This window comes from Coregonus clupeaformis, chromosome 26 (assembly GCF_020615455.1).
Source record: "Coregonus clupeaformis isolate EN_2021a chromosome 26, ASM2061545v1, whole genome shotgun sequence".
NCBI classification, from domain to species: Eukaryota; Metazoa; Chordata; class Actinopteri; order Salmoniformes; family Salmonidae; genus Coregonus; species Coregonus clupeaformis.
In genome coordinates, this window is record NC_059217.1 from 44,339,277 (window position 1) to 44,360,951 (window position 21,675).

At 44.4% G+C, this 21,675-nt stretch overlaps 1 protein-coding gene across 2 annotated transcripts in view; it reads right to left on the reverse strand.

Annotated features, from left to right (window-relative positions):
• LOC121540788 (protein mono-ADP-ribosyltransferase PARP6-like) overlaps positions 1–21,675 on the reverse strand; it is a 31,005-nt gene that overhangs the window by 8,882 nt on the left and 448 nt on the right. For both annotated transcript variants that reach the window (XM_045207688.1, XM_041849883.2), the window contains exons 2-11: positions 18,819–18,944; positions 16,959–17,108; positions 8,442–8,536; positions 8,135–8,195; positions 7,531–7,688; positions 6,691–6,840; positions 6,338–6,476; positions 2,803–2,934; positions 2,388–2,483; positions 481–573 (exon numbers count right to left, since the gene is read on the reverse strand). In XM_045207688.1, coding sequence (XP_045063623.1) covers positions 481–573; positions 2,388–2,483; positions 2,803–2,934; positions 6,338–6,476; positions 6,691–6,840; positions 7,531–7,688; positions 8,135–8,195; positions 8,442–8,536; positions 16,959–17,108; positions 18,819–18,821 — 1,077 coding nt within the window. In that variant the 5' untranslated portion in view covers positions 18,822–18,944. The remainder of the gene's footprint in view (positions 1–480; positions 574–2,387; positions 2,484–2,802; positions 2,935–6,337; positions 6,477–6,690; positions 6,841–7,530; positions 7,689–8,134; positions 8,196–8,441; positions 8,537–16,958; positions 17,109–18,818; positions 18,945–21,675) is intronic.

The window sequence follows — 21,675 nt, forward strand, 5'->3', positions numbered from 1 at the left end:
TGTGTGTGTGTGTGTCTGTGTGTGTGTGTGTCTGTGTGTGTGTGTGTGTGTGTGTGTATGCATGTATGTGTGTGTGTGTGTGTCTGTGTGTGTCTGTGTGTGTGTGTATGCGTGTCTGTGTGTGTATGCGTGTCTGTGTGTGTGTGTGTGTGTGTCTGTGTGTGTGTGTCTGTGTGTCTGTGTGTGTCTGTCTGTGTGTGTGTCTGTGTGTGTCTGTGTGTCTGTGTGTGTGTGTGTGTGTGTGTCTGTGTGTCTGTGTGTTCTGTGTGTTCTGTGTGTTCTGTGTGTGTGTGTGTCTGTGTGTGTCTGTGTGTCTGTGTGTGTCTGTCTGTGTGTGTGTGTGTGTGTGTCTGTGTGTGTGTGTCTGTGTGTGTGTGTCTGTGTGTCTGTGTGTGTCTGTCTGTGTGTGTGTCTGTGTGTTCTGTGTGTTCTGTGTGTTCTGTGTGTGTGTGTGTGTGTGTGTGTGAGAGTATTTGCTACCTCTGCTCCATTAGACACCTCCTCCACAGCTCCTGCCATCACTCCCAAGGTGTAGAAAGAAAACACACACAGTTCCCTGCTACACACGGCAGGCTGTAAACACACAGAGAAAAAACAACTATTATCCTAACTACTATATACAGTGGGGGAAAAAAGGATTTAGTCAGCCACCAATTGTGCAAGTTCTCCCACTTAAAAAGATGAGAGAGGCCTGTAATTTTCATCATAGGTACACGTCAACTATGACAGACAAAATTAGAAAAAAAATCCAGAAAATCACATTGTAGGATTTTTTATGAATTTATTTGCAAATTATGGTGGAAAATAAGTATTTGGTCAATAACAAAAGTTTCTCAATACTTTGTTATATACCCTTTGTTGGCAATGACATAGGTTAAACGTTTTCTGTAAGTCTTCACAAGGTTTTCACACACTGTTGCTGGTATTTTGGCCCATTCCTCCATGCAGATCTCCTCTAGAGCAGTGATGTTTTGGGGCTGTCGCTGCGCAACACAGACTTTCAACTCCCTCCAAAGATTTTCTATGGGGTTGAGATCTGGAGACTGGCTAGGCCATTCCAGGACCTTGAAATGCTTCTTACGAAGCCACTCCTTCGTTGCCCGGGCGGTGTGTTTGGGATCATTGTCATGCTGAAAGACCCAGCCACGTTTCATCTTCAATGCCCTTGCTGATGGAAGGAGGTTTTCACTCAAAATCTCACAATACATGGCCCCATTCATTCTTTCCTTTACACGGATCAGTCGTCCTGGTCCCTTTGCAGAAAAACAGCCCCAAAGCATGATGTTTCCACCCCCATGCTTCAGAGTAGGTATGGTGTTCTTTGGATGCAACTCAGCATTCTTTGTCCTCCAAACACGACGAGTTGAGTTTTTACCAAAAAGTTATATTTTGGTTTCATCTGACCATATGACATTCTCCCAATCCTCTTCTGGATCATCCAAATGCACTCTAGCAAATTTCAGACGGGCCTGGACATGTACTGGCTTAAGCAGGGGGACACGTCTGGCACTGCAGGATTTGAGTCCCTGGCGGCGTAGTGTGTTACTGATGGTAGGCTTTGTTACTTTGGTCCCAGCTCTCTGCTGGTCATTCACTAGGCCCCCCCGTGTGGTTCTGGGATTTTTGCTCACCGTTCTTGTGATCATTTTGACCCCACGGGGTGAGATCTTGCGTGGAGCCCCAGATCGAGGGAGATTATCAGTGGTCTTGTATGTCTTCTATTTCCTAATAATTGCTCCCACAGTTGATTTCTTCAAACCAAGCTGCTTACCTATTGCAGATTCAGTCTTCCCAGCCTGGTGCAGGTCTACAATTTTGTTTCTGGTGTCCTTTGACAGCTCTTTGGTCTTGGCCATAGTGGAGTTTGGAGTGTGACTGTTTGAGGTTGTGGACAGGTGTCTTTTATACTGATAACAAGTTCAAACAGGTGCCATTAATACAGGTAACGAGTGGAGGACAGAGGAGCCTCTTAAAGAAGAAGTTACAGGTCTGTGAGAGCCAGAAATCTTGCTTGTTTGTAGGTGACCAAATACTTATTTTCCACCATAATTTGCAAATAAATTCATTAAAAATCCTACAATGTGATTTTCTGGATTTTTTTTCTTCTCAATTTGTCTGTCATAGTTGACGTGTACCTATGATGAAAATTACAGGCCTCTCTCATCTTTTTAAGTGGGAGAACTTGCACAATTGGTGGCTGACTAAATACTTTTTCCCCCCACTGTATCTGTACTAAAGCCATCCAGTTAATATAATATTTGATAACACTTTACTTATATGCGGCATGTATAACGCCTCATTATGTAGTTGTAATAAGCATGTATGGTATGGTCCCCTAATAATAATAAATAAATAACAGCCATTTTAAGCCATTTTATGGAGTATACCTTCAACATAGAGCCGTACTGAAAGACGTGTCGCTCGTCACAGACCACACAGTATTCATTCAGAGTGGGGATCCTCTGTTCTGCGTACTTCATTACCTACAACACACAGAGAAAGGACTCAGTCAGTGTAATGTAGTATTGCCATAGCAGATGAGAAAATAAGAATATAACCGTTACTGTAGTTATATCCCTGCCTCAGTAAACAGATCTGAAAATAGCCTTGCCTCAAGCCGTTCAAGGTTTTGTTCTGCAGTCTGGCAACATGAGATTAACCTGGATACTGTATAAGACCTCTCAACAAAGTTTCAACAAGAGCCCAGTACATCAATCACTCACTCATTCACTAAGTTTGCTGACAGTCAAGGAAGAATCTAATTGCATATATGTCAATAAGGGCAAAGTTATTAGGCTTTACCTGTACTAAGAAACCATGTTGCAGGGTGGGGACTGACTTGCAGTGAATAAAGGCTTGGGATGAGAACAGCACCTCAACCAGCTGTTTAGTTGTGATGTGAGCCGGAGACCTGGCAGCAGACACCAACACCCTCTGAGGAGAGAAGAGAGGACAAAACATGATGTCACATGGATGGAAAACAAAACAAGAGAAAATAACGTTAACACTGAAGATGGCTAATTTGAATGAGCAAATGCGCAACAATTTTGTCACACCCTGGCTCTGGGACTCGATATGTTGAGCCAGGGTGTGTTCATTCTATGTGTTCTATTTCTATGTTGGGGGTTCTAGGTTGTGTTTTTCTATGTTGGCCTGAGTGACTCCCAATCAGAGGCAACGAGTGTCAGCTGTTGGCTGGTTGTCTCTGATTGGGAGCCATATTTATACTGTCTGTTTTCCTTTTGTGTTTGTGGGTTCTTGTTCCGTGTTCGGTCATTGTCACCGTGGACTTCACGAGTCGTTTATTGTTTTGTTTCGTGCTTTAATATAATAAAGTAACATGTTCGTTCATCACGCTGCGCATTGGTCTACTTCTCTCCCTGACGATCGTGACAGAAGAACCCACCATAAAAGGACCAAGCAGCGTGTCCAGGAGGAGGCAGACTGGACATGGGAGGAAGCGCCAGGAAAGGAGATGGAGAGGCTGGCGATGGCCCAGGTGGGCAAATCGTGGTCCTGGGAGGACATGCTCGGGGGCAAGGGACCTTGGGCTAGGATTTAAGGCCCTGGCGAGAGAGGAGCAGCGGCGTCAGCAGTGCCATCGTCGGACGGACGAGAGGCAACCCCAAAAAATGTTTAGGGGGGGGCACACGGCATGGGCGGCTGGGCAGCAGGAGGCTGCCACAGGGCGATTTGGAGAGGAGGCCACCGGGTTAAGGGGGCCAGAAGGCAGGTTGGCGGAGCCTGGATGGAGAGCGGAACCAACTTCCCGTACTCAGGCATGGCAGCATGGGACGGGGCAGGTTCCGCGGTATGCGGAGCGGCGTACTGTACCACGAGTGGGCCGGCATAGTCCTGTACGTCCTGTGCGAGCACCCCGCACGTGTCGTGCGAAGGGGGGTATGCAGCCAGGACGGAGTGTGCCGGCTCAACGCTCGTGGTCTCCAATGCCTCTCCGCGGTCCCAGATATCCTGCTCCAGTGTCACGTGCTGTTATGCCAGTACGGGTACACAGCCCTGTACGTCCTGTGCGGATGCCTCACACAGAGTGTGTGAGGGTAGGCATTCAGCCGGGACGGGTTGTGGCCGCTCTTCACTCCAGGTCTCCTATCCGTCTCCACAGCCCGGTTCGGCCTGTCCCTGCTCCACGCACCAAGCCTACGGTGTGCGTCGCCAGCCCAGTCCGGCCTGTCCCTGCTCCACGCACCAAGCCTACGGTGTGCGTCGCCAGCCCAGTCCGGCCTGTCCCTGCTCCACGCACCAAGCCTACGGTGTGCGTCGCCAGCCCAGTCCGGCCTGTCCCTGCTCCACGCACCAAGCCTACGGTGTGCGTCGCCAGCCCAGTCCGGCCTGTCCCTGCTCCACGCACCAAGCCTACGGTGTGCGTCGCCAGCCCAGTTCGGCCTGTCCCTGCTCCACGCACCAAGCCTACGGTGTGCGTCGCCAGCCCAGTCCGGCCTGTCCCTGCTCCACGCACCAAGCCTACGGTGTGCGTCGCCAGCCCAGCCCGGCCTGTCCCTGCTCCACGCACCAAGCCTACGGGGTGCGTCGCCAGCCCAGCCCGGCCTGTCCCTGCTCCACGCACCAAGTCTACGGTGCGCGTCGTCAGCCTGGTCCAGCCCGTTCCTGCTACTCGCACCAAGCCAGGGGTGCGAGTCGTCAGCCTGGTCCAGCCCGTTCCTGCTACTCGCACCAAGCCAGGGGTGCGAGTCGTCAGCCCGGTAAAGCCCGTTCCGGCTCCACGCACCAAGCCAGGGGTGCGCATCGTCAGCCCGGTCCGGCCCGTTGCTGCTCCACGCACCAAGCCAGGGGTGCGAGTCGTCAGTCCGGTGAGGCCCGTTCCGGCCCACGCACCAAGCCAGGGGTGCGTATCGTCAGCCCGGTCCGGCCCGTTGCTGCTCCACGCACCAAGCCAGGGGTGCGCATCGTCAGCCCGGTCCGGTCCGTTCCTGCCTCACGCACCAAGCCAGGGGTGCGCGTCGTCAGTCCGGCACAACCCGTGCCTGGGTCATCGGTGCCAAATCAGGTACCGCTCAACTGCTCCACAACGGAGCTGAAGCTAGCCGTTCCTGCTACGTTCAGGTCAGCTCCAGCCAGCGGGGCCAGACCGGACCAGGGGCGCTATGGGGGGATTATTGGAGGGTGGTGGGCAAGGCCGGAGCCAGAACCGCCGCCGAGGAGGTATGCCCACCCAGCCCTCCCCTGTTTTGCTCTTATTGAGGCGCGGTCGCAGTCCGCGCCTTTAGGGGGGGGTACTGTCACACCCTGGCTCTGGGACTCGATATGTTGAGCCAGGGTGTGTTCATTCTATGTGTTCTATTTCTATGTTGGGGGTTCTAGGTTGTGTTTTTCTATGTTGGCCTGAGTGACTCCCAATCAGAGGCAACGAGTGTCAGCTGTTGGCTGGTTGTCTCTGATTGGGAGCCATATTTATACTGTCTGTTTTCCTTTTGTGTTTGTGGGTTCTTGTTCCGTGTTCGGTCATTGTCACCGTGGACTTCACGAGTCGTTTATTGTTTTGTTTCGTGCTTTAATATAATAAAGTAACATGTTCGTTCATCACGCTGCGCATTGGTCTACTTCTCTCCCTGACGATCGTGATAAATTTCAAGCATTTTAGTAACCATATGTGGCATTATCCTGGTTCTGGATTTATTTGTGTTTTGTTGCCACAGCGACCATAGGAGTACAGAAACCAGGCTAATATGGCATTAATTAGACCTGCACTCTTTGAAAAAAAGGTGCTATCTAGACCCTAAAAGCGTTCTTTGGCTGTCCCCATAGGAGAACCCTTTGGATAAACCTTTTTGGTTCCAGGTAGAACCCTTTTGGGTTCCATGTAGAACCCTTTCCACAGAGGGTTCTACATGGAAATTAAAAGGGTCCTACCTGGAACCAAAAAGGGCTATCCAAAGGGTTCTCCTATGGGGACAGCTGAGTGTGTGTGTGGCTTACAGTAGCTAGGTCGGTAGCTAGGTAGTTGAGTATAGCTGAGGATAGGTCCTGGCCATACTAGGTAGGTAGTTGAGTATAGTTGAGGTTAGCTGAGGATAGGTCCTGGCCATACTAGGTAGGTAGTTGAGTATAGTTGAGTATAGCTGAGGATAGGTCCTGGCCATACTAGGTAGGTAGTTGAGTATAGTTGAGTATAGCTGAGGATAGGTCCTGGCCATACTAGGTAGGTAGTTGAGTATAGTTGAGGTTAGCTGAGGATAGGTCCTGGCCATACTAGGTAGGTAGTTGAGTATAGTTGAGGTTAGCTGAGGATAGGTCCTGGCCATACTAGGTAGGTAGTTGAGTATAGTTGAGGTTAGCTGAGGATAGGTCCTGGCCATACCTTGCCATTAGTTGTGTAAGTGTGGAGTTCTCCTCTGGGGTTCTTGATGGTGTAAGCCATTGTCCGATTCATGAGGAGATTCACTTTCAGCTCCGGTCCAATCATCTTCACCTTCAGAACATGCTCCTGGCCACTGGACCTGGGTCACACAGGGAGGGAGCAGAGATTATGATGACACTGAGAACGAAAGATCCATGAAACTACAAGGCTATGCAGAAACAACCCCTAGACCTAACACTAGCCACTCCTATATATCTGAATTGATGCCATATTGCTTAAACTTATTCAGAATACACCACTAGGCTAAAGATACAGAAGTCGACTAAGACTGAGTGTGCACTGTAGTAGTGTACTTGGACATGGGTGACAGGATGCCGAGTCCAGCCCTGAACCTCTTGATGGTTCCTCCAGGTTTGAACCAAGTGTGTCTGATCTTCTGTTGGGCAGTGAGGGTTTCATTACTCAGGTACTTCCACTGCTGGGACGCAAAGCTAGAGAGGACCCTGGGAGAGAGGAGGAGAGAGAGGTCATCACTCACCTCCATTGCTTTGCTTTTTTGTTCTGTCCACTCCATTGCCTCCATTGATTTCTCTTTTCACATTCTGAGTAGTTCTAATAGTAAAACGTATTGTAGCAGAGGTGATTTGAAATCACACTCTGGTGATGAGGGGGTAGCCCTGCCTAAATGTTCCCTTGGGCCATGACAATGGTCCTTCCAGACAGATATAATAGTATATATAATAGTGTAGTTATAATGCTTTCCAGTGAATGCTTTGAGGAGAAAATGCAGCTTCTACTGTGTTGGTGAGATATAGACTAAACTAGACTAGACTAATCTAAACTAGACTAGACTAGACTAGAATAGACTAGAATAGACTAGAATAGAATAGAATAGAATAGACTAGAATAGACTAGAATAGACTAGAATAGAATATAATAGACTAGACTAGAATAGACTAGAATAGAATAGAATAGACTAGACTAGACTAGACTAGAATAGAATAGTTATAGAATAGACTAGAATAGACTAGAATAGACTAGAATAGAATAGAATAGAATAGAATAGACTAGACTAGAATAGAATAGAATAGACTAGACTGGAATAGACTAGAATAGACTAGAATAGACTAGACTAGAATAGAATAGAATAGAACTCTAGGTCTATAGTGAGAGGGGAGTCTTAGCATGCTCACTTCTGCAGCTGTAGTCCCAGGCTGAACCCTTCTCTGTTAGAAGGTTGGAACACCTCCACAGAGGGTGCTGGCCCATTCAGGTATTGGGACAGAGAGAAGCGCAGCCGGACGATAATAGGCTCTGTTGGGATGATCTTCCAGGCCCTGGCTACTTCATCCTGGAGACAAGACAACAAACAGTGTCAGAAACATGGGAAGATCCTCAGGGGCATCATATACAACATGGGAAGATCCCAAGGGGCATCATGTACAACATGGGAAGATCATCAGGGGCATCATATACAACATGGGAAGATCCTCAGGGGCATCATATACAACATGGGAAGATCCTCAGGGGCATCATATACAACATGGGAAGATCCTCAGGGGCATCATATACAACATGGGAAGATCCCAAGGGGCATCACGTACAACATGGGAAGATCATCAGGGGCATCATATACAACATGGGAAGATCCTCAGGGGCATCATATACAACATGGAAAAATCCTCAGGGGCATCATATACAACATGGGAAAATCCTCAGGGGCATCGTATACAACTTAAAATATATACTTGTATGTGATACATATCATGATGATGGTGGATAGTGTAGTCGACTCACATCCAGGAAGCTGACATTAATTAGCATGTCAACATCCACATCGTCAATGGAGCCATACTCTCTGGAGAGGAGGAAGGAGAGAGAGAGAAGGTCAGGAGTCATTTACATTCCAGTCATTTAGCAGACGTTCTTATCCAGACATCCATGTATTTTTGTACTCTTTCGTACTTTTCCGTACGTGTTAAATGATAACAAGCATTTCACTGAGAGCAGATGCCTTCCCATTGTACCCCTTTAATTAAAACCACATCCTACTATCTCTGTCAATAAGTTAAGCAAAGCAAGGTTACTAGGTAACTGGTTGTACCTGACGGAGACAGCCGTGTCAGTGTAGATGGCCTTCACTGAATCTATATCCATGTCCAGCTGAGGATGTCTGTAGAGGTCAGTAGAACAGCCCTCCTACAGAGAGAGAAAACAACACATTTACCTCAAAGATGTAAACAGTACTAGACACAATAGCTTAAAGAATAACAGAGAGAGAGAGAGACAACACAGAGTAAAACAGAGAGTACAACAGAGAGTACAACACAGAGGACAACAGACAACAGAGAGTACAAAAGGGAGTACAACAGAGAGTACAACAGAGAGCACAACAGACAACAGGGAGTACAACAGAGAGTACAACAGAGAGTACAACAGACAACAGAGAGTACAACAGAGAGTACAGGAGAGAGTACAACAGGGAGTATAACAGACAACAGAGAGTACAACAGAGAGTACAACAGAGAGTACAACAGAGAGTACAACAGAGAATACAACAGATAGTACAACAGAGAGTACAACAGAGAGTACAACAGACAACAGAGAGTACAACAGAGAATACAAAACAGAGTACAACAGAGAATACAACAGAGAGTACAACAAAGAGTACAACAGAGAGTACAACAGACAACAGAGAGTAAAACAGAGAGTACAACAGAGAGTACAACAGAGGGTACAGCAGAGAATACAACAGAGAGTACAACAAAGAGTACAACAGAGAGTACAACAGACAACAGAGAGTAAAACTGAGAGTACAACAGAGAGTACAACAGAGAGTACAACAGACAACAGGGAGTACAACAGAGAGTACAACAGAGTGTACAACAGAGAGTACAACAAACAATAGAGAGTACAACAGTGAGTACAACAGAGGGTAAAACAGAGAGTACAACAGAGAGTACAACAGAGAGTACAACAGACAACAGAGAGTACAACAGACAACAGAGAGTACAACAGAGAGTACAACAGACAACAGAGAATACAACAGTGAGTACAACAGAGGGTAAAACAGAGAGTACAACAGAGAGTACAACAGAGAGTACAACAGACAACAGAGAGTACAACAGACAACAGAGAGTACAACAGACAACAGAGAGTACAACAGGGAGTACAACAGACAACAGAGAGTACAACAGGGAGTACAACAGACAACAGAGAGTACAACAGACAACAGAGAGTACAACAGAGAGTACAACAGAGAGTACAACAGAGAGTGCAACAGACAACAGGGAGTACAACAGACAACAGAGAGTATAACAGAGTACAGCAGAGAGTACAACAGACAACAGAGAGTACAACAGGGAGTACAACAGACAACAGAGAGTACAACAGAGTACAGCAGAGAGTACAACAGACAACAGAGAGTACAACAGGGAGTACAACAGAGAATACAACAGAGAGTACAACAGACAACAGAGAGTACAACAGAGAGTACAACAGAGAGTACAACAGACAACAGAGACTACAACAGGGAGTACAACAGGGAGTACAACAGAGAGTACAACAGAGAGTACAACAGACAACAGAGAGTACAACAGAGAGTACAACAGAGAGTACAACAGACAACAGAGACTACAACAGGGAGTACAACAGAGAGTACAACAGGGAGTACAACAGACAACAGAGAGTACAACAGAGTACAGCAGAGAGTACAACAGACAACAGAGAGTACAACAGGGAGTACAACAGAGAGTACAAAAGACAACAGAGAGTACAACAGGGAGTACAACAGGGAGTACAACAGGGAGTACAACAGAGAGTACAACAGAGAGTACAACAGGGAGTACAACAGACAACAGAGAGTACAACAGACAACAGAGAGTACAACAGAGAGTACAACAGAGAGTACAACAGACAACAGAGACTACAACAGGGAGTACAACAGAGAGTACAACAGAGAGTACAACATACAACAGAGAGTACAACAGGGAGTACAACAGACAACAGAGAGTACAACAGAGTACAGAAGAGAGTACAACAGACAACAGAGAGTACAACAGGGAGTACAACAGAGAGTACAACAGAGAGTACAACAGACAACAGGGAGTACAACAGACAACAGAGAGTACAACAGAGTACAGCAGAGAGTACAACAGGGAGTACAACAGACAACAGAGAGTACAACAGGGAGTACAACAGACAACAGAGAGTACAACAGACAACAGAGAGTACAACAGAGAGCACAACAGAGAGTACAACAGAGAGTACAACAGACAACAGGGAGTACAACAGAGTACAGAAGAGAGTACAACAGACAACAGAGAGTACAACAAAGAGTACAACAGAGAGTACAACAGAGAGAACAAAAGACAACAGAGAGTACAACAGGTAGTACAACAGGGAGTAAAACAGAGAGTACAAAAGACAACAGAGAGTACAACAGGGAGTACAACAGAGAGTACAACAGAGAGTACAACAGACAACAGAGAGTACAACAGAGAGTACAACAGACAACAGAGACTACAACAGGGAGTACAACAAAGAGTACAACAGAGAGTACAACATACAACAGAGAGTACAACAGTGAGTACAACAGAAAACAGAGAGTACAACAGAGTACAGCAGAGAGTACAACAGACAACAGAGAGTACAACAGGGAGTACAACAGAGAGTACAACAGAGAGTACAACAGACAACAGAGAGTACCATAGAGTACAGCAGAGAGTACAACAGAGAGAACAAAAGACAACAGAGAGTACAACAGGGAGTACAACAGAGAGTACAACAGCGAGTAAAACAGAGAGTACAAAAGACAACAGAGAGTACAACAGAGAGTACAACAGCGAGTACAACAGACAACAGAGACTACAACAGGGAGTACAACAGAGAGTACAACATACAACAGAGAGTACAACAGGGAGTACAACAGGGAGTACAACAGAGAGTACAGCAGAGAGTACAACAGACAACAGAGAGTACAACAAAGAGTACAACAGAGAGTACAACAGAGAGTACAACAGAAAACAGGGAGTACAACAAAGAGTACAACAGAGAGTACAACAGAGAGTACAACAGAAAACAGGGAGTACAACAGACAACAGAGAGTACAACAGAGAGTACAACAGACAACAGAGAGTACAACAGAGAGTACAACAGAGAGTACAACAGACAACAGAGAGTACAACAGACAACAGAGAGTACAACAGAGAGTACAACAGACCACAGAGAGTACAACAGAGTACAGCAGAGAGTACAACAGACAACAGAGAGTACAACAGGGAGTCCAACAGAGAGTACAACAGAGAGTACAACAGACAACAGAGAGTACCACAGAGTACAGCAGAGAGTACAACAGAGAGAACAAAAGACAACAGAGAGTACAACAGGGAGTACAACAGAGAGTACAACAGACAACAGAGAGTACAACAGGGAGTCCAACAGAGAGTACAACAGAGAGTACAACAGACAACAGAGAGTACAACAGGGAGTCCAACAGAGAGTACAACAGAGAGTACAACAGACAACAGAGAGTACCACAGAGTACAGCAGAGAGTACAACAGAGAGAACAAAAGACAACAGAGAGTACAACAGGGAGTACAACAGGGAGTACAACAGAGAGTACAACAGAGAGTACAACAGACAACAGAGTAGAACAGACAACAGAGTAGAACAGACAACAGAGATTACAACAGAGAGTACAACAGAGAGTACAACAGAGAGTACAACAGAGAGAACAAAAGACAACAGAGAGTACAACAGGGAGTACAACCGTGAGTACAACAGAGAGTACAACAGAGAGTAAAACAGAGAGTACAACAGACAACAGAGAGTACAACAGGGAGTACAACAGAGATTACAACAGAGAGTACAACAGAAAACAGAGAGTACCACAGAGTACAGCAGAGAGTACAACAGACAACAGAGAGTACAACAAAGAGCACAACAGAGAGTACAACAGAGAGTACAACAGACAACAGGGAGTACAACAGACAACAGAGAGTACAACAGAGAGTACAACAGAGAGTACAACAGACAACAGAGAGTACAACAGAGAGTACAACAGAGAGTACAACAGACAACAGAGAGTACAACATACAACAGAGAGTACAACAGGGAGTACAACAGACAACAGAGAGTACAACAGAGTACAGCAGAGAGTACAACAGACAACAGAGAGTACAACAGAGAGTACAACAGAGAGTACAACAGACAACAGAGAGTACCACAGAGTACAGCAGAGAGTACAACAGAGAGAACAAAAGACAACAGAGAGTACAACAGGGAGTACAACAGGGAGTACAACAGAGAGTACAACAGAGAGTACAACAGACAACAGAGTAGAACAGAAAACAGAGTAGAACAGACAACAGAGAGTACAACAGAGAATACAACACAGAGTAAAGCAGAGAGTACAACAGACAACAGAGAGTACAACAAAGAGTACAACAGAGAGTACAACAGAGAGTACAACAGACAACAGAGAGTACAACAGAGAGTACAACAGACAACAGAGAGTACAACAGACAACAGAGAGTACAACAGAGAGTACAACAGACAACAGAGAGTACAACAGAGAGTACAACAGACAACAGAGAGTACAACAGAGAGTACAAAGGAAAACATAGAGTACAACAGGGAGTACAACAGGGAGTACAACAGACAACAGAGAGTACAACAGAGAGTACAACAGAGAGTACAACAGAGAGTACAACAGGGAGTACACAAAATGGCACTAATGCGTTACAGACCATTGGAAGTTATGATCAGACTTTTCATGGGGTCAGTGCTCTATTGTGTGGAGTTCGGCCTCCACTAACAAAGCAACTAAGCACTCTCATTGTGTTTCCTTTACTAGCACTGATTTTGCACATATTTGGAAGAAGATTTAGCTTGTAAGGATTATGATATGTGGTTATTTTAATTACTGTAGCTGAATGCACTTATCGTGAGTGTCTGCTAAATGACTAAAATGTGAATGTATTCAGAGGAGAGCTAAGGGGCTCTCTCATTGCTCCTCTTTATGTGGTGTGAGGAGTGTTGCTGTGGTGTTACTCTGAGTTGAGTTAAGGGGCTGTACTGCAGGATCAGCTAGCTCGTGGAGCTGTGGCCATATGTTAGCCTTGCTCTCTGTGAACCATTCCTAATCCCCACACAGTGTGAGCTACAACCCATAGATAGAACCTTTGCTAATCCCCACACAGTGTGAGCCACAACCCATAGATAGAACCTTTGCTAATCCCCACACAGTGTGAGCCACAACCCATAGATAGAACCATTCCTAATCCCCACACAGTGTGAGACACAACCCATAGATATAACCATGCCTAATCCCCACACAGTGTGAGCCACAACCCATAGATAGAACCATTCCTAATCCCCACACAGTGTGAGCCACAACCCATAGATAGAACCATTCCTAATCCCCACACAGTGTGAGCCACAACCCATAGATAGAACCATTCCTAATCCCCACACAGTGTGAGCCACAACCCATAGATAGAACCATTCCTAATCCCCACACAGTGTGAGCCACAACCCATAGATAGAACCATTGCTAATCCCAACACAGTGTGCGCAACAACCCATAGATAGAACCATTCCTAATCCCCACACAGTGTGAGCCACAACCCATAGATAGAACCATGCCTAATCCCCACACAGTGTGAGCCACAACCCATAGATAGAACCATTCCTAATCCCCACACAGTGTGAGCCACAACCCATAGATAGAACCATTCCTAATCCCCACACAGTGTGAGCCACAACCCATAGATAGAACCATTCCTAATCCCCACACAGTGTGAGCCACAACCCATAGATAGAACCATTGCTAATCCCAACACAGTGTGAGCAACAACCCATAGATAGAACCATTCCTAATCCCCACACAGTGTGAGCCACAACCCATAGATATAACCATGCCCAATCCCCACACGGTGTGAGCCACAACCCATAGACAGATCCATTCAGAGACTAGGATACACACTGTACCAGCAAACTTGTTTTGGGTCTCTACTACATTTCCCACAATAGTGCTTGTGTTAGGACTTGTTTTGCAATAGGAACTCCAGCACTATGTGGTATATAAACCAGACTACAGTGCTGTGAAAAGGTATTTGCCCCCTTTCTAATTTTCTCTACTTTTGCATATTTTTGATACTGAATGTTATCAGATCTTCAACCAGAACCTAATATTAGATAAAGTGAACCTGAGTGAACAAATAACACAACAATTACATACTTATTTCATGAACAAAGTTATGCAACACCCAATGACCCTGTGTGAAAAAGTAATTGCCCCCTTTACACTCAATAACTGGTTGTGTCACCTTTAGCTGCAATGACTCCATCCAAATGCTTCCAGTAGCTGTTGATCAGTCTCTCATGTCGCTGTGGAGGAATTTTGGCCCACTCTTCCATGCAGAACTGCTTTAACTCAGCGACATTTGTGGGTTTTCAAGCATGAACTGCTCGTTTCAAGTTCTGCCACAACATCTCAATTGTGATTAGGTCTGGACTTTGACAAGGCCATTCCAAAACATCAAATGTGTTGCTTTTTAACCATTTTCATGTAGACTTGATTGTGTGTTTTGGATCATTGTCTTGCTGCATGACCCAGCTGCACGTCAGCTTCAGCTCACAGATGGATGGTCTGACATTCTCCTGTAGAATTCTCTGATACAGAGCAGAATTCATGGTTCCTTCTATTAAGGCAAGTCCAGGTCCTGAGGCAGCAAAGCATCCCCAAACCATCACACTACCACCACACTTTTCTCCGTGTATATCAATGATGTCGCTCTTGCTGCTGGTGACTCTCAGATCCACCTCTACGCAGACGACACCATTTTGTATACATCTGGCCCTTCATTGGACACTGTGTTAACAAACCTCCAAACGAGCTTCAATGCCATACAACAATCCTTCAGTAGCCTTCAACTGCTCTTAAACACTAGTAAAACTAAATGCATGCTTTTCAATCGAACGCTGCTAGCACCCGCCCACCCGACTAGAATCACCACTCTCGACGGGTCTGACCTAGAGTATGTGGACAACTACAAATATCTAGGTGTCTGGTTAGACTGTAAACTCAACTTCCAGACTCACATAAAGAATCTCCAATCCAAAGTTAAATCTAGAATCGGCTTCCTATTTCGCAACAAAGCCTCCTTCACTCATGCTGCCAAACATGCCCTCGTAAAACTGACTATCCTACCGATCCTTGACTTCGGCGATGTCATTTACAAAATAGCCTCCAACACTCTACTCAGCAAATTGGATGTAGTCTATCACAGTGCCATCCGTTTTGTCTCCAAAGCCCCATACACTACCCACCACTGTGACCTGTACGCTCTTGTTGGCTGGTCCTCACTACATGTTCGTCGTCAAACCCACTGGCTCCAGGCCATCTATAAATCACTGCTAGGCAAATCCCCGCCTTATCTTAGCTCATTGGTCACCATAGCAGCACCCACCCGTAGTCTGCGCTCCAGCAGGTATATCTCACTGGTCATTCCCAAAGCCAACACCGCCTTTGGCCGCCATTCCTTCCAGTTCTCTGCTGCCAATGACTGGAACGAATTGCAAAAATCTCTGAAGCTGGAGACTCTTATCTCCCTCAATAACTTTAAGCATCAGTTGTCAGAGCACCTTACCGATCACTGCACCTGTACACAGCCCATCTGAAATTAGCCCACCCAACTACCTCATCCCTATATTATTATTTATTTTGCTCTTTTGCACCCCAGTATCTCTATTTGCACATCATCTCTTGCACATCTAGCATTCCAATGTTAATACTATTGTAATTATTCTGCACTATAGCCTATTTATTGCCTTACCTCCATAACTTGCTACATTTGCACACACTGTATATATATTTTCTGTTGTATTTCTGACTTTATGTTTTTTTTTACCCCATATGTAACTCTGTGTTGTTTTTATTGCACTACTTTGCTTTATCTTGGCCAGGTCGCAGTTGTAAATGAGAACCTGTTCTCAACTGGCTTACCTGGTTAAATAAAGGTGAAAAAAAAAAAAAAAAAAATGCTTGACCGTTGGTATGAGGTTCTTACTGTGGAATGCAGTGTTTGGTTTTTGCCAGACATAACGAGATCCATGTCGTCCAAAAAGTTATACTTTTGACTCATCTGTCCCTAGAACAGAGTCTTGATGATCATTCAGGTGCTTCCAGGCGCTTTTTGGCAAACTTGAGTCAACATTTTGGACGAGATGGGTACAAAACAGAGTGGGCCAAAATTCCTCCACAGCGACGTGAGATACTGATCAACAACTACAGGAAGTGTTTGGATGGAGTCATTGCAGCTAAAGGTGGCACAACCAGTTATTGAGTGTAAAGGGGGCAATTACTTTTTCACACAGGGGCATTGGGTGTTGCATAACTTTGTTCATGAAATAAAATAAATAAGTATGTAATTGTTGTGTTATACGTTCACTCAGGTTCCCTTTATCTAATGTTAGGTTTTGGCTGAAGATCTGATAACATTCAGTATCAAAAATATGTAAAAGTAGAGAAAATCAGAAAGGGGGCAAATACTTTTTCACGGCTCTGTATATCAACCCATAGAGTTCCATTGAGAGATATTATATGAACATTTTTACTTGGATTTCGCATAAGAACTCCTCCAACTCCTCGGTGCAACTCTCCACTTCATCCGATTGGTTGTCCGTCCAGTGGCACTCTTCTGATTGGTTGTCAGTACAGTGGCACTCATCGGATTGGTTGTTGGTCCAGCGCTGGCACTCAACGTCCTGTTGTTGGTGAAAATGGAAGGAGGCTGTAAGAGCAAAGCTCCTCTCCTCCATCATGGACAGCCCCAGGTCACTCACCCATCTGGTTGCGCAAATCAACTTATTCTGAGGTGACTGTGTCACTGGGACAGGCATAGGGGCACGGACTGACTGAGACATGTCCCAAAACCTTCAGTAAAAGGTAGATTCTATTCAGTAAAAGGTAGATTCTATTCAGTAAAAGGTAGATTCTATTCAGTAAAAGGTAGATTCTATTCAGTAAAAGGTCGATTCTGCCCAAATAAACTACATAAGGGGACTGTGTCATTAGGACAGGACAGGCATGGACTTTACACATACCTTCATTTCGGCTTAGTAAAAGGTTGATTTTATTCTATTGATTCTACATTAAATACACTAGGCCTAAATCATAAAGAGGAGGAATACTCCACAGTCTTATAATTACACATGCATACAGGCCAACTGTACTGTAGTCATACAGGCTAACTGTACTGTAGTCATACAGGCCAACTGTACTGTAGTCATACAGGCTAACTGTACTGTAGTCATACAGGCCAACTGTACTGTAGTCATACAGGCTAACTGTACTGTAGTCATACAGGCTAACTGTACTGTAGTCATACAGGCTAACTGTACTGTAGTCATACAGGCCAACTGTACTGTAGTCATACAGGCTAACTGTACTGTAGTCATACAGGCTAACTGTACTGCAGTCATACAGGCCAACTGTACTGTAGTCATACAGGCTAACTGTACTGTAGTCACACAGGCCAACTGTACTGTAGTCATACAGGCTAACTGTACTGTAGTCATACAGGCTAACTGTACTGTAGTCATACAGGCTAACTGTACTGTAGTCATACAGGCCAACTGTACTGTAGTCATACAGGCTAACTGTACTGTAGTCATACAGGCCAACTGTACTGTAGTCATACAGGCTAACTGTACTGTAGTCATACAGGCCAACTGTACTGTAGTCATACAGGCTAACTGTACTGTAGTCATACAGGCTAACTGTACTGCAGTCATACAGGCTAACTGTACTGTAGTCATACAGGCTAACTGTACTGTAGTCATACAGGCCAACTGTACTGTAGTCATACAGGCTAACTGTACTGTAGTCATACAGGCCAACTGTACTGTAGTCATACAGGCTAACTGTACTGTAGTCATACAGGCTAACTGTACTGTAGTCATACAGGCTAACTGTACTGTAGTCATACAGGCCAACTGTACTGTAGTCATACAGGCTATCTGTACTGTAGTCATACAGGCTAACTGTACTGTAGTCATACAGGCTAACTGTACTGTAGTCATACAGGCCAACTGTACTGTAGTCATACAGGCTAACTGTACTGTAGTCATACAGGCCAACTGTACTGTAGTCATACAGGCCAACTGTACTGTAGTCATACAGGCTAACTGTACTGTAGTCATACAGGCTAACTGTACTGTAGTCATACAGGCTAACTGTACTGTAGTCATACAGGCTAACTGCACTGTAGTCATACAGGCTAACTGCACTGTAGTCATACAGGCTAACTGTACTGTAGTCATACAGGCCAACTGTACTGTAGTCATACAGGCTAACTGTACTGTAGTCATACAGGCTAACTGTACTGTAGTCATAGAGAAGATGGAAAGAGAAAGAAACAGACAGAGAGAGGAGGCTGCACATGACACATTTACACAGTAGAAACATGGACTCACCATTTGGTCAGTTCTTGGCTCCTCCTCAACAACAGTCAGAACAGTCTTTGCTGTCCATTCCAGTTGTTGTGGTGGTCAACACATATGATCTTAACGACTTTAACTCTGTCCCAATGGTGAGCTCATCTGCAACAATAAATGAGTGTACATGAGTTCCCTCTCTACATGTATTTCCATATACACTGAGTGTACAAAACATTAAGAACACCTGCTCTTTCCATGACATACACTGACCAGGTGAATCCAGGTGAAAGCTATGCTCCCTTATTGATGTCACTTGTTAAATCCACTTCAATCAGTGTAGATGAAGGGGAGGAGACCAGTTAACCTTTTACTGCAGTGGGCTAAATCAGGGTCACACAGAGTTTTTCTTGGTAGTCTTAAACAAATCTACTTTGAAACAAAAGTATACACCTCACACACATGGTTATGGACTTACAAAAAATAAGACACCTGTACCATGTCAGATATGTAATGTAACAGTTGAAATGTATTCCATTTTGAGTTTGCATCCCAATAATACACTTTATGTACATCACAGAAGACTGAAATATAACAAAACTGTTTGACATAGAAACCCCAGATTTTCTGTGTTTATTTCATTTTGTAAAAAATTAATTATGAAATTATGAAAAATATTGATGACATCCCACCCATGAGGCCACTAGGTCATTTGACTGCAAGGAAGGGCTACAGAAGGATTTTAAAGCCGTGAGACAATTGAGACATAGATTGTGTACGTGTGCCATCCAGAGGATGAATGGGCAAGACAAAATATTGAATTGCCTTTGAACGGGGTACCCGGACAGCTGATGAAACTGAGGAGTATTTCTGTCTGTAATAAAGCCCTTTTGTGTGGGAAAACTAATTCTGATTGGCTGGGCCTGGATCCCCAGTCGGTGGGCCTATGCCCTCCCAGGCCCACCAATGGTTGCACCCCTGCCCAGTCATGTGAAATCGGTAGATTAGGGACTAATGAAATTATTTCAATTGACTGATTTCCTTATATGAACTGTAACTCAGTAAAATCTTTTAAATTGTTGCTTGTTGCGTTTATATTTTTGTTTAGTATACAATATTTTGTTGGTTATTGAAAATATGTTTTAAAGCGGTTTAGATGGTACAATGATTCTTTATACTTGCTTGTTTTGTCACATAAACTGAAATTTGGCGAACTATTAGAATTTTAGCAACCAGGAAATGGCTGGACGATTTCTGCATATTGCACCTTTAATATAGATCAGAATTCAAAAATCTGATTTTCAATATTAATTAATTCTGCATTTTGACATGTCCCTCCGTGCACCCTGTGTGACTTCTAGTAAGATTTTAACCCACTTACCCCAAAACATACTCCAAGTTTTCACCATCATTGTAAAGCCCTAGTTATTTCGTTGCTTTGACAAAGTTAATTCTGAAGATTATTATTTATATGATGTGATTAGTGATTCAACCCTGGTACGTGAACTGAACTCTTATTTTAATATGGTAACACTATTTATTTTATTCTATATTTCTTTCAAAAGAAACATTGAACATCTAATAGTCAATTCTGGAGTTTTGTGGAGGAAAACTGAGCGGGTCGAGCATAACACATCAACCCTTTAACCCATAGATAGACAGGCTAGATTCTTTGGACAATTTCATTTTTTTGGTGAATCTTGCATTCAATTGCCCCTCCCTGTTGCACATAACAAGCTTCCATTCCCCCTGTCACAACGGGATTCATGGCTGATTTAACTAGTAATTACAAGTTGGAGAGGCTTTCAAGTCGATTTTTCCCAGACGTGGTTAATGCCCACTTCCCACTTGGTTACAAATGCACCATAACATTGGTAACCATCCACTGTAGGGCCATATATTACCACTCATTGGAAGCACAAGTCTTAGACCTACACTTTGAAAAAACGTGGAGCGTAATAATTTTGTTTAAATCGATACGAACTAAAATAAAACAATTATAAAAACAGCATAGTGCCTTGATCTCGGCATTATTTTTCAGTATTTAATTAAGTTGAAGAAAGGCACTTACTGTAGTGTATTTGCCTCTTGAGATCGGAAATCTTGTTTTTGTATGAAGTTGAACATGCGCTCTTTATGACAGAATGTAAAAATTAGCTGAAATCAAACTTTTACTCACCATCACAATTACAATTATATCACTGGCAAAGTTTTGGCTTTGTGGCCAAAAACAATTTCTCCACTGATCAATACTAAAGAGTAATTTAAGAAGCCGAATTAGGAACCACTTTGGCCACCCTGTAGACGAGATGTCATAGCGATGCATTTCTGAAATATTGTCAGACATTACATGGATTTTTAGCAATGATGAAAATGTATCTAAATGTATTTGAAATAGATTTTACGTGACGTTTTTTTCCCCGTACGGGATACCTTGGCTTAGTTCAACAAGTCACCATATTACTACCGCCTGTTGACTCTGCTATGGCTCTAATGTACTTCTCATGTATACAAACAGGAGGATGTGATCAACTCCTTGTGGCGGGCCGGGTGCCTGCAGGCTGACCCTAGTCGCCAGTTGAACGGTGTTTCCTCTGACACATTGGGTACAGCTGGCTTCCGTGTTAAACTGGCGGGTATTAAGGAGCTAGGTTAGACGGAGGACGCATGACTCCACCTTCGTCTCTCCCGAGCCCGTTGCGGAGTTACAGCGATGAGACAAGATCGGAATTGGGGGTAAAATACCAACAACAAAAAAAAAGGCCAGGAGAAAAGATAAACAGTCTACTGTCACTGTGGTGCACTTAAGGCATTATTGCTTTTATACAACAGGTTACCAACATATTCAAATAATGATTGACATATTTTCATAAAAAACTTTATTTTGATTAATTTA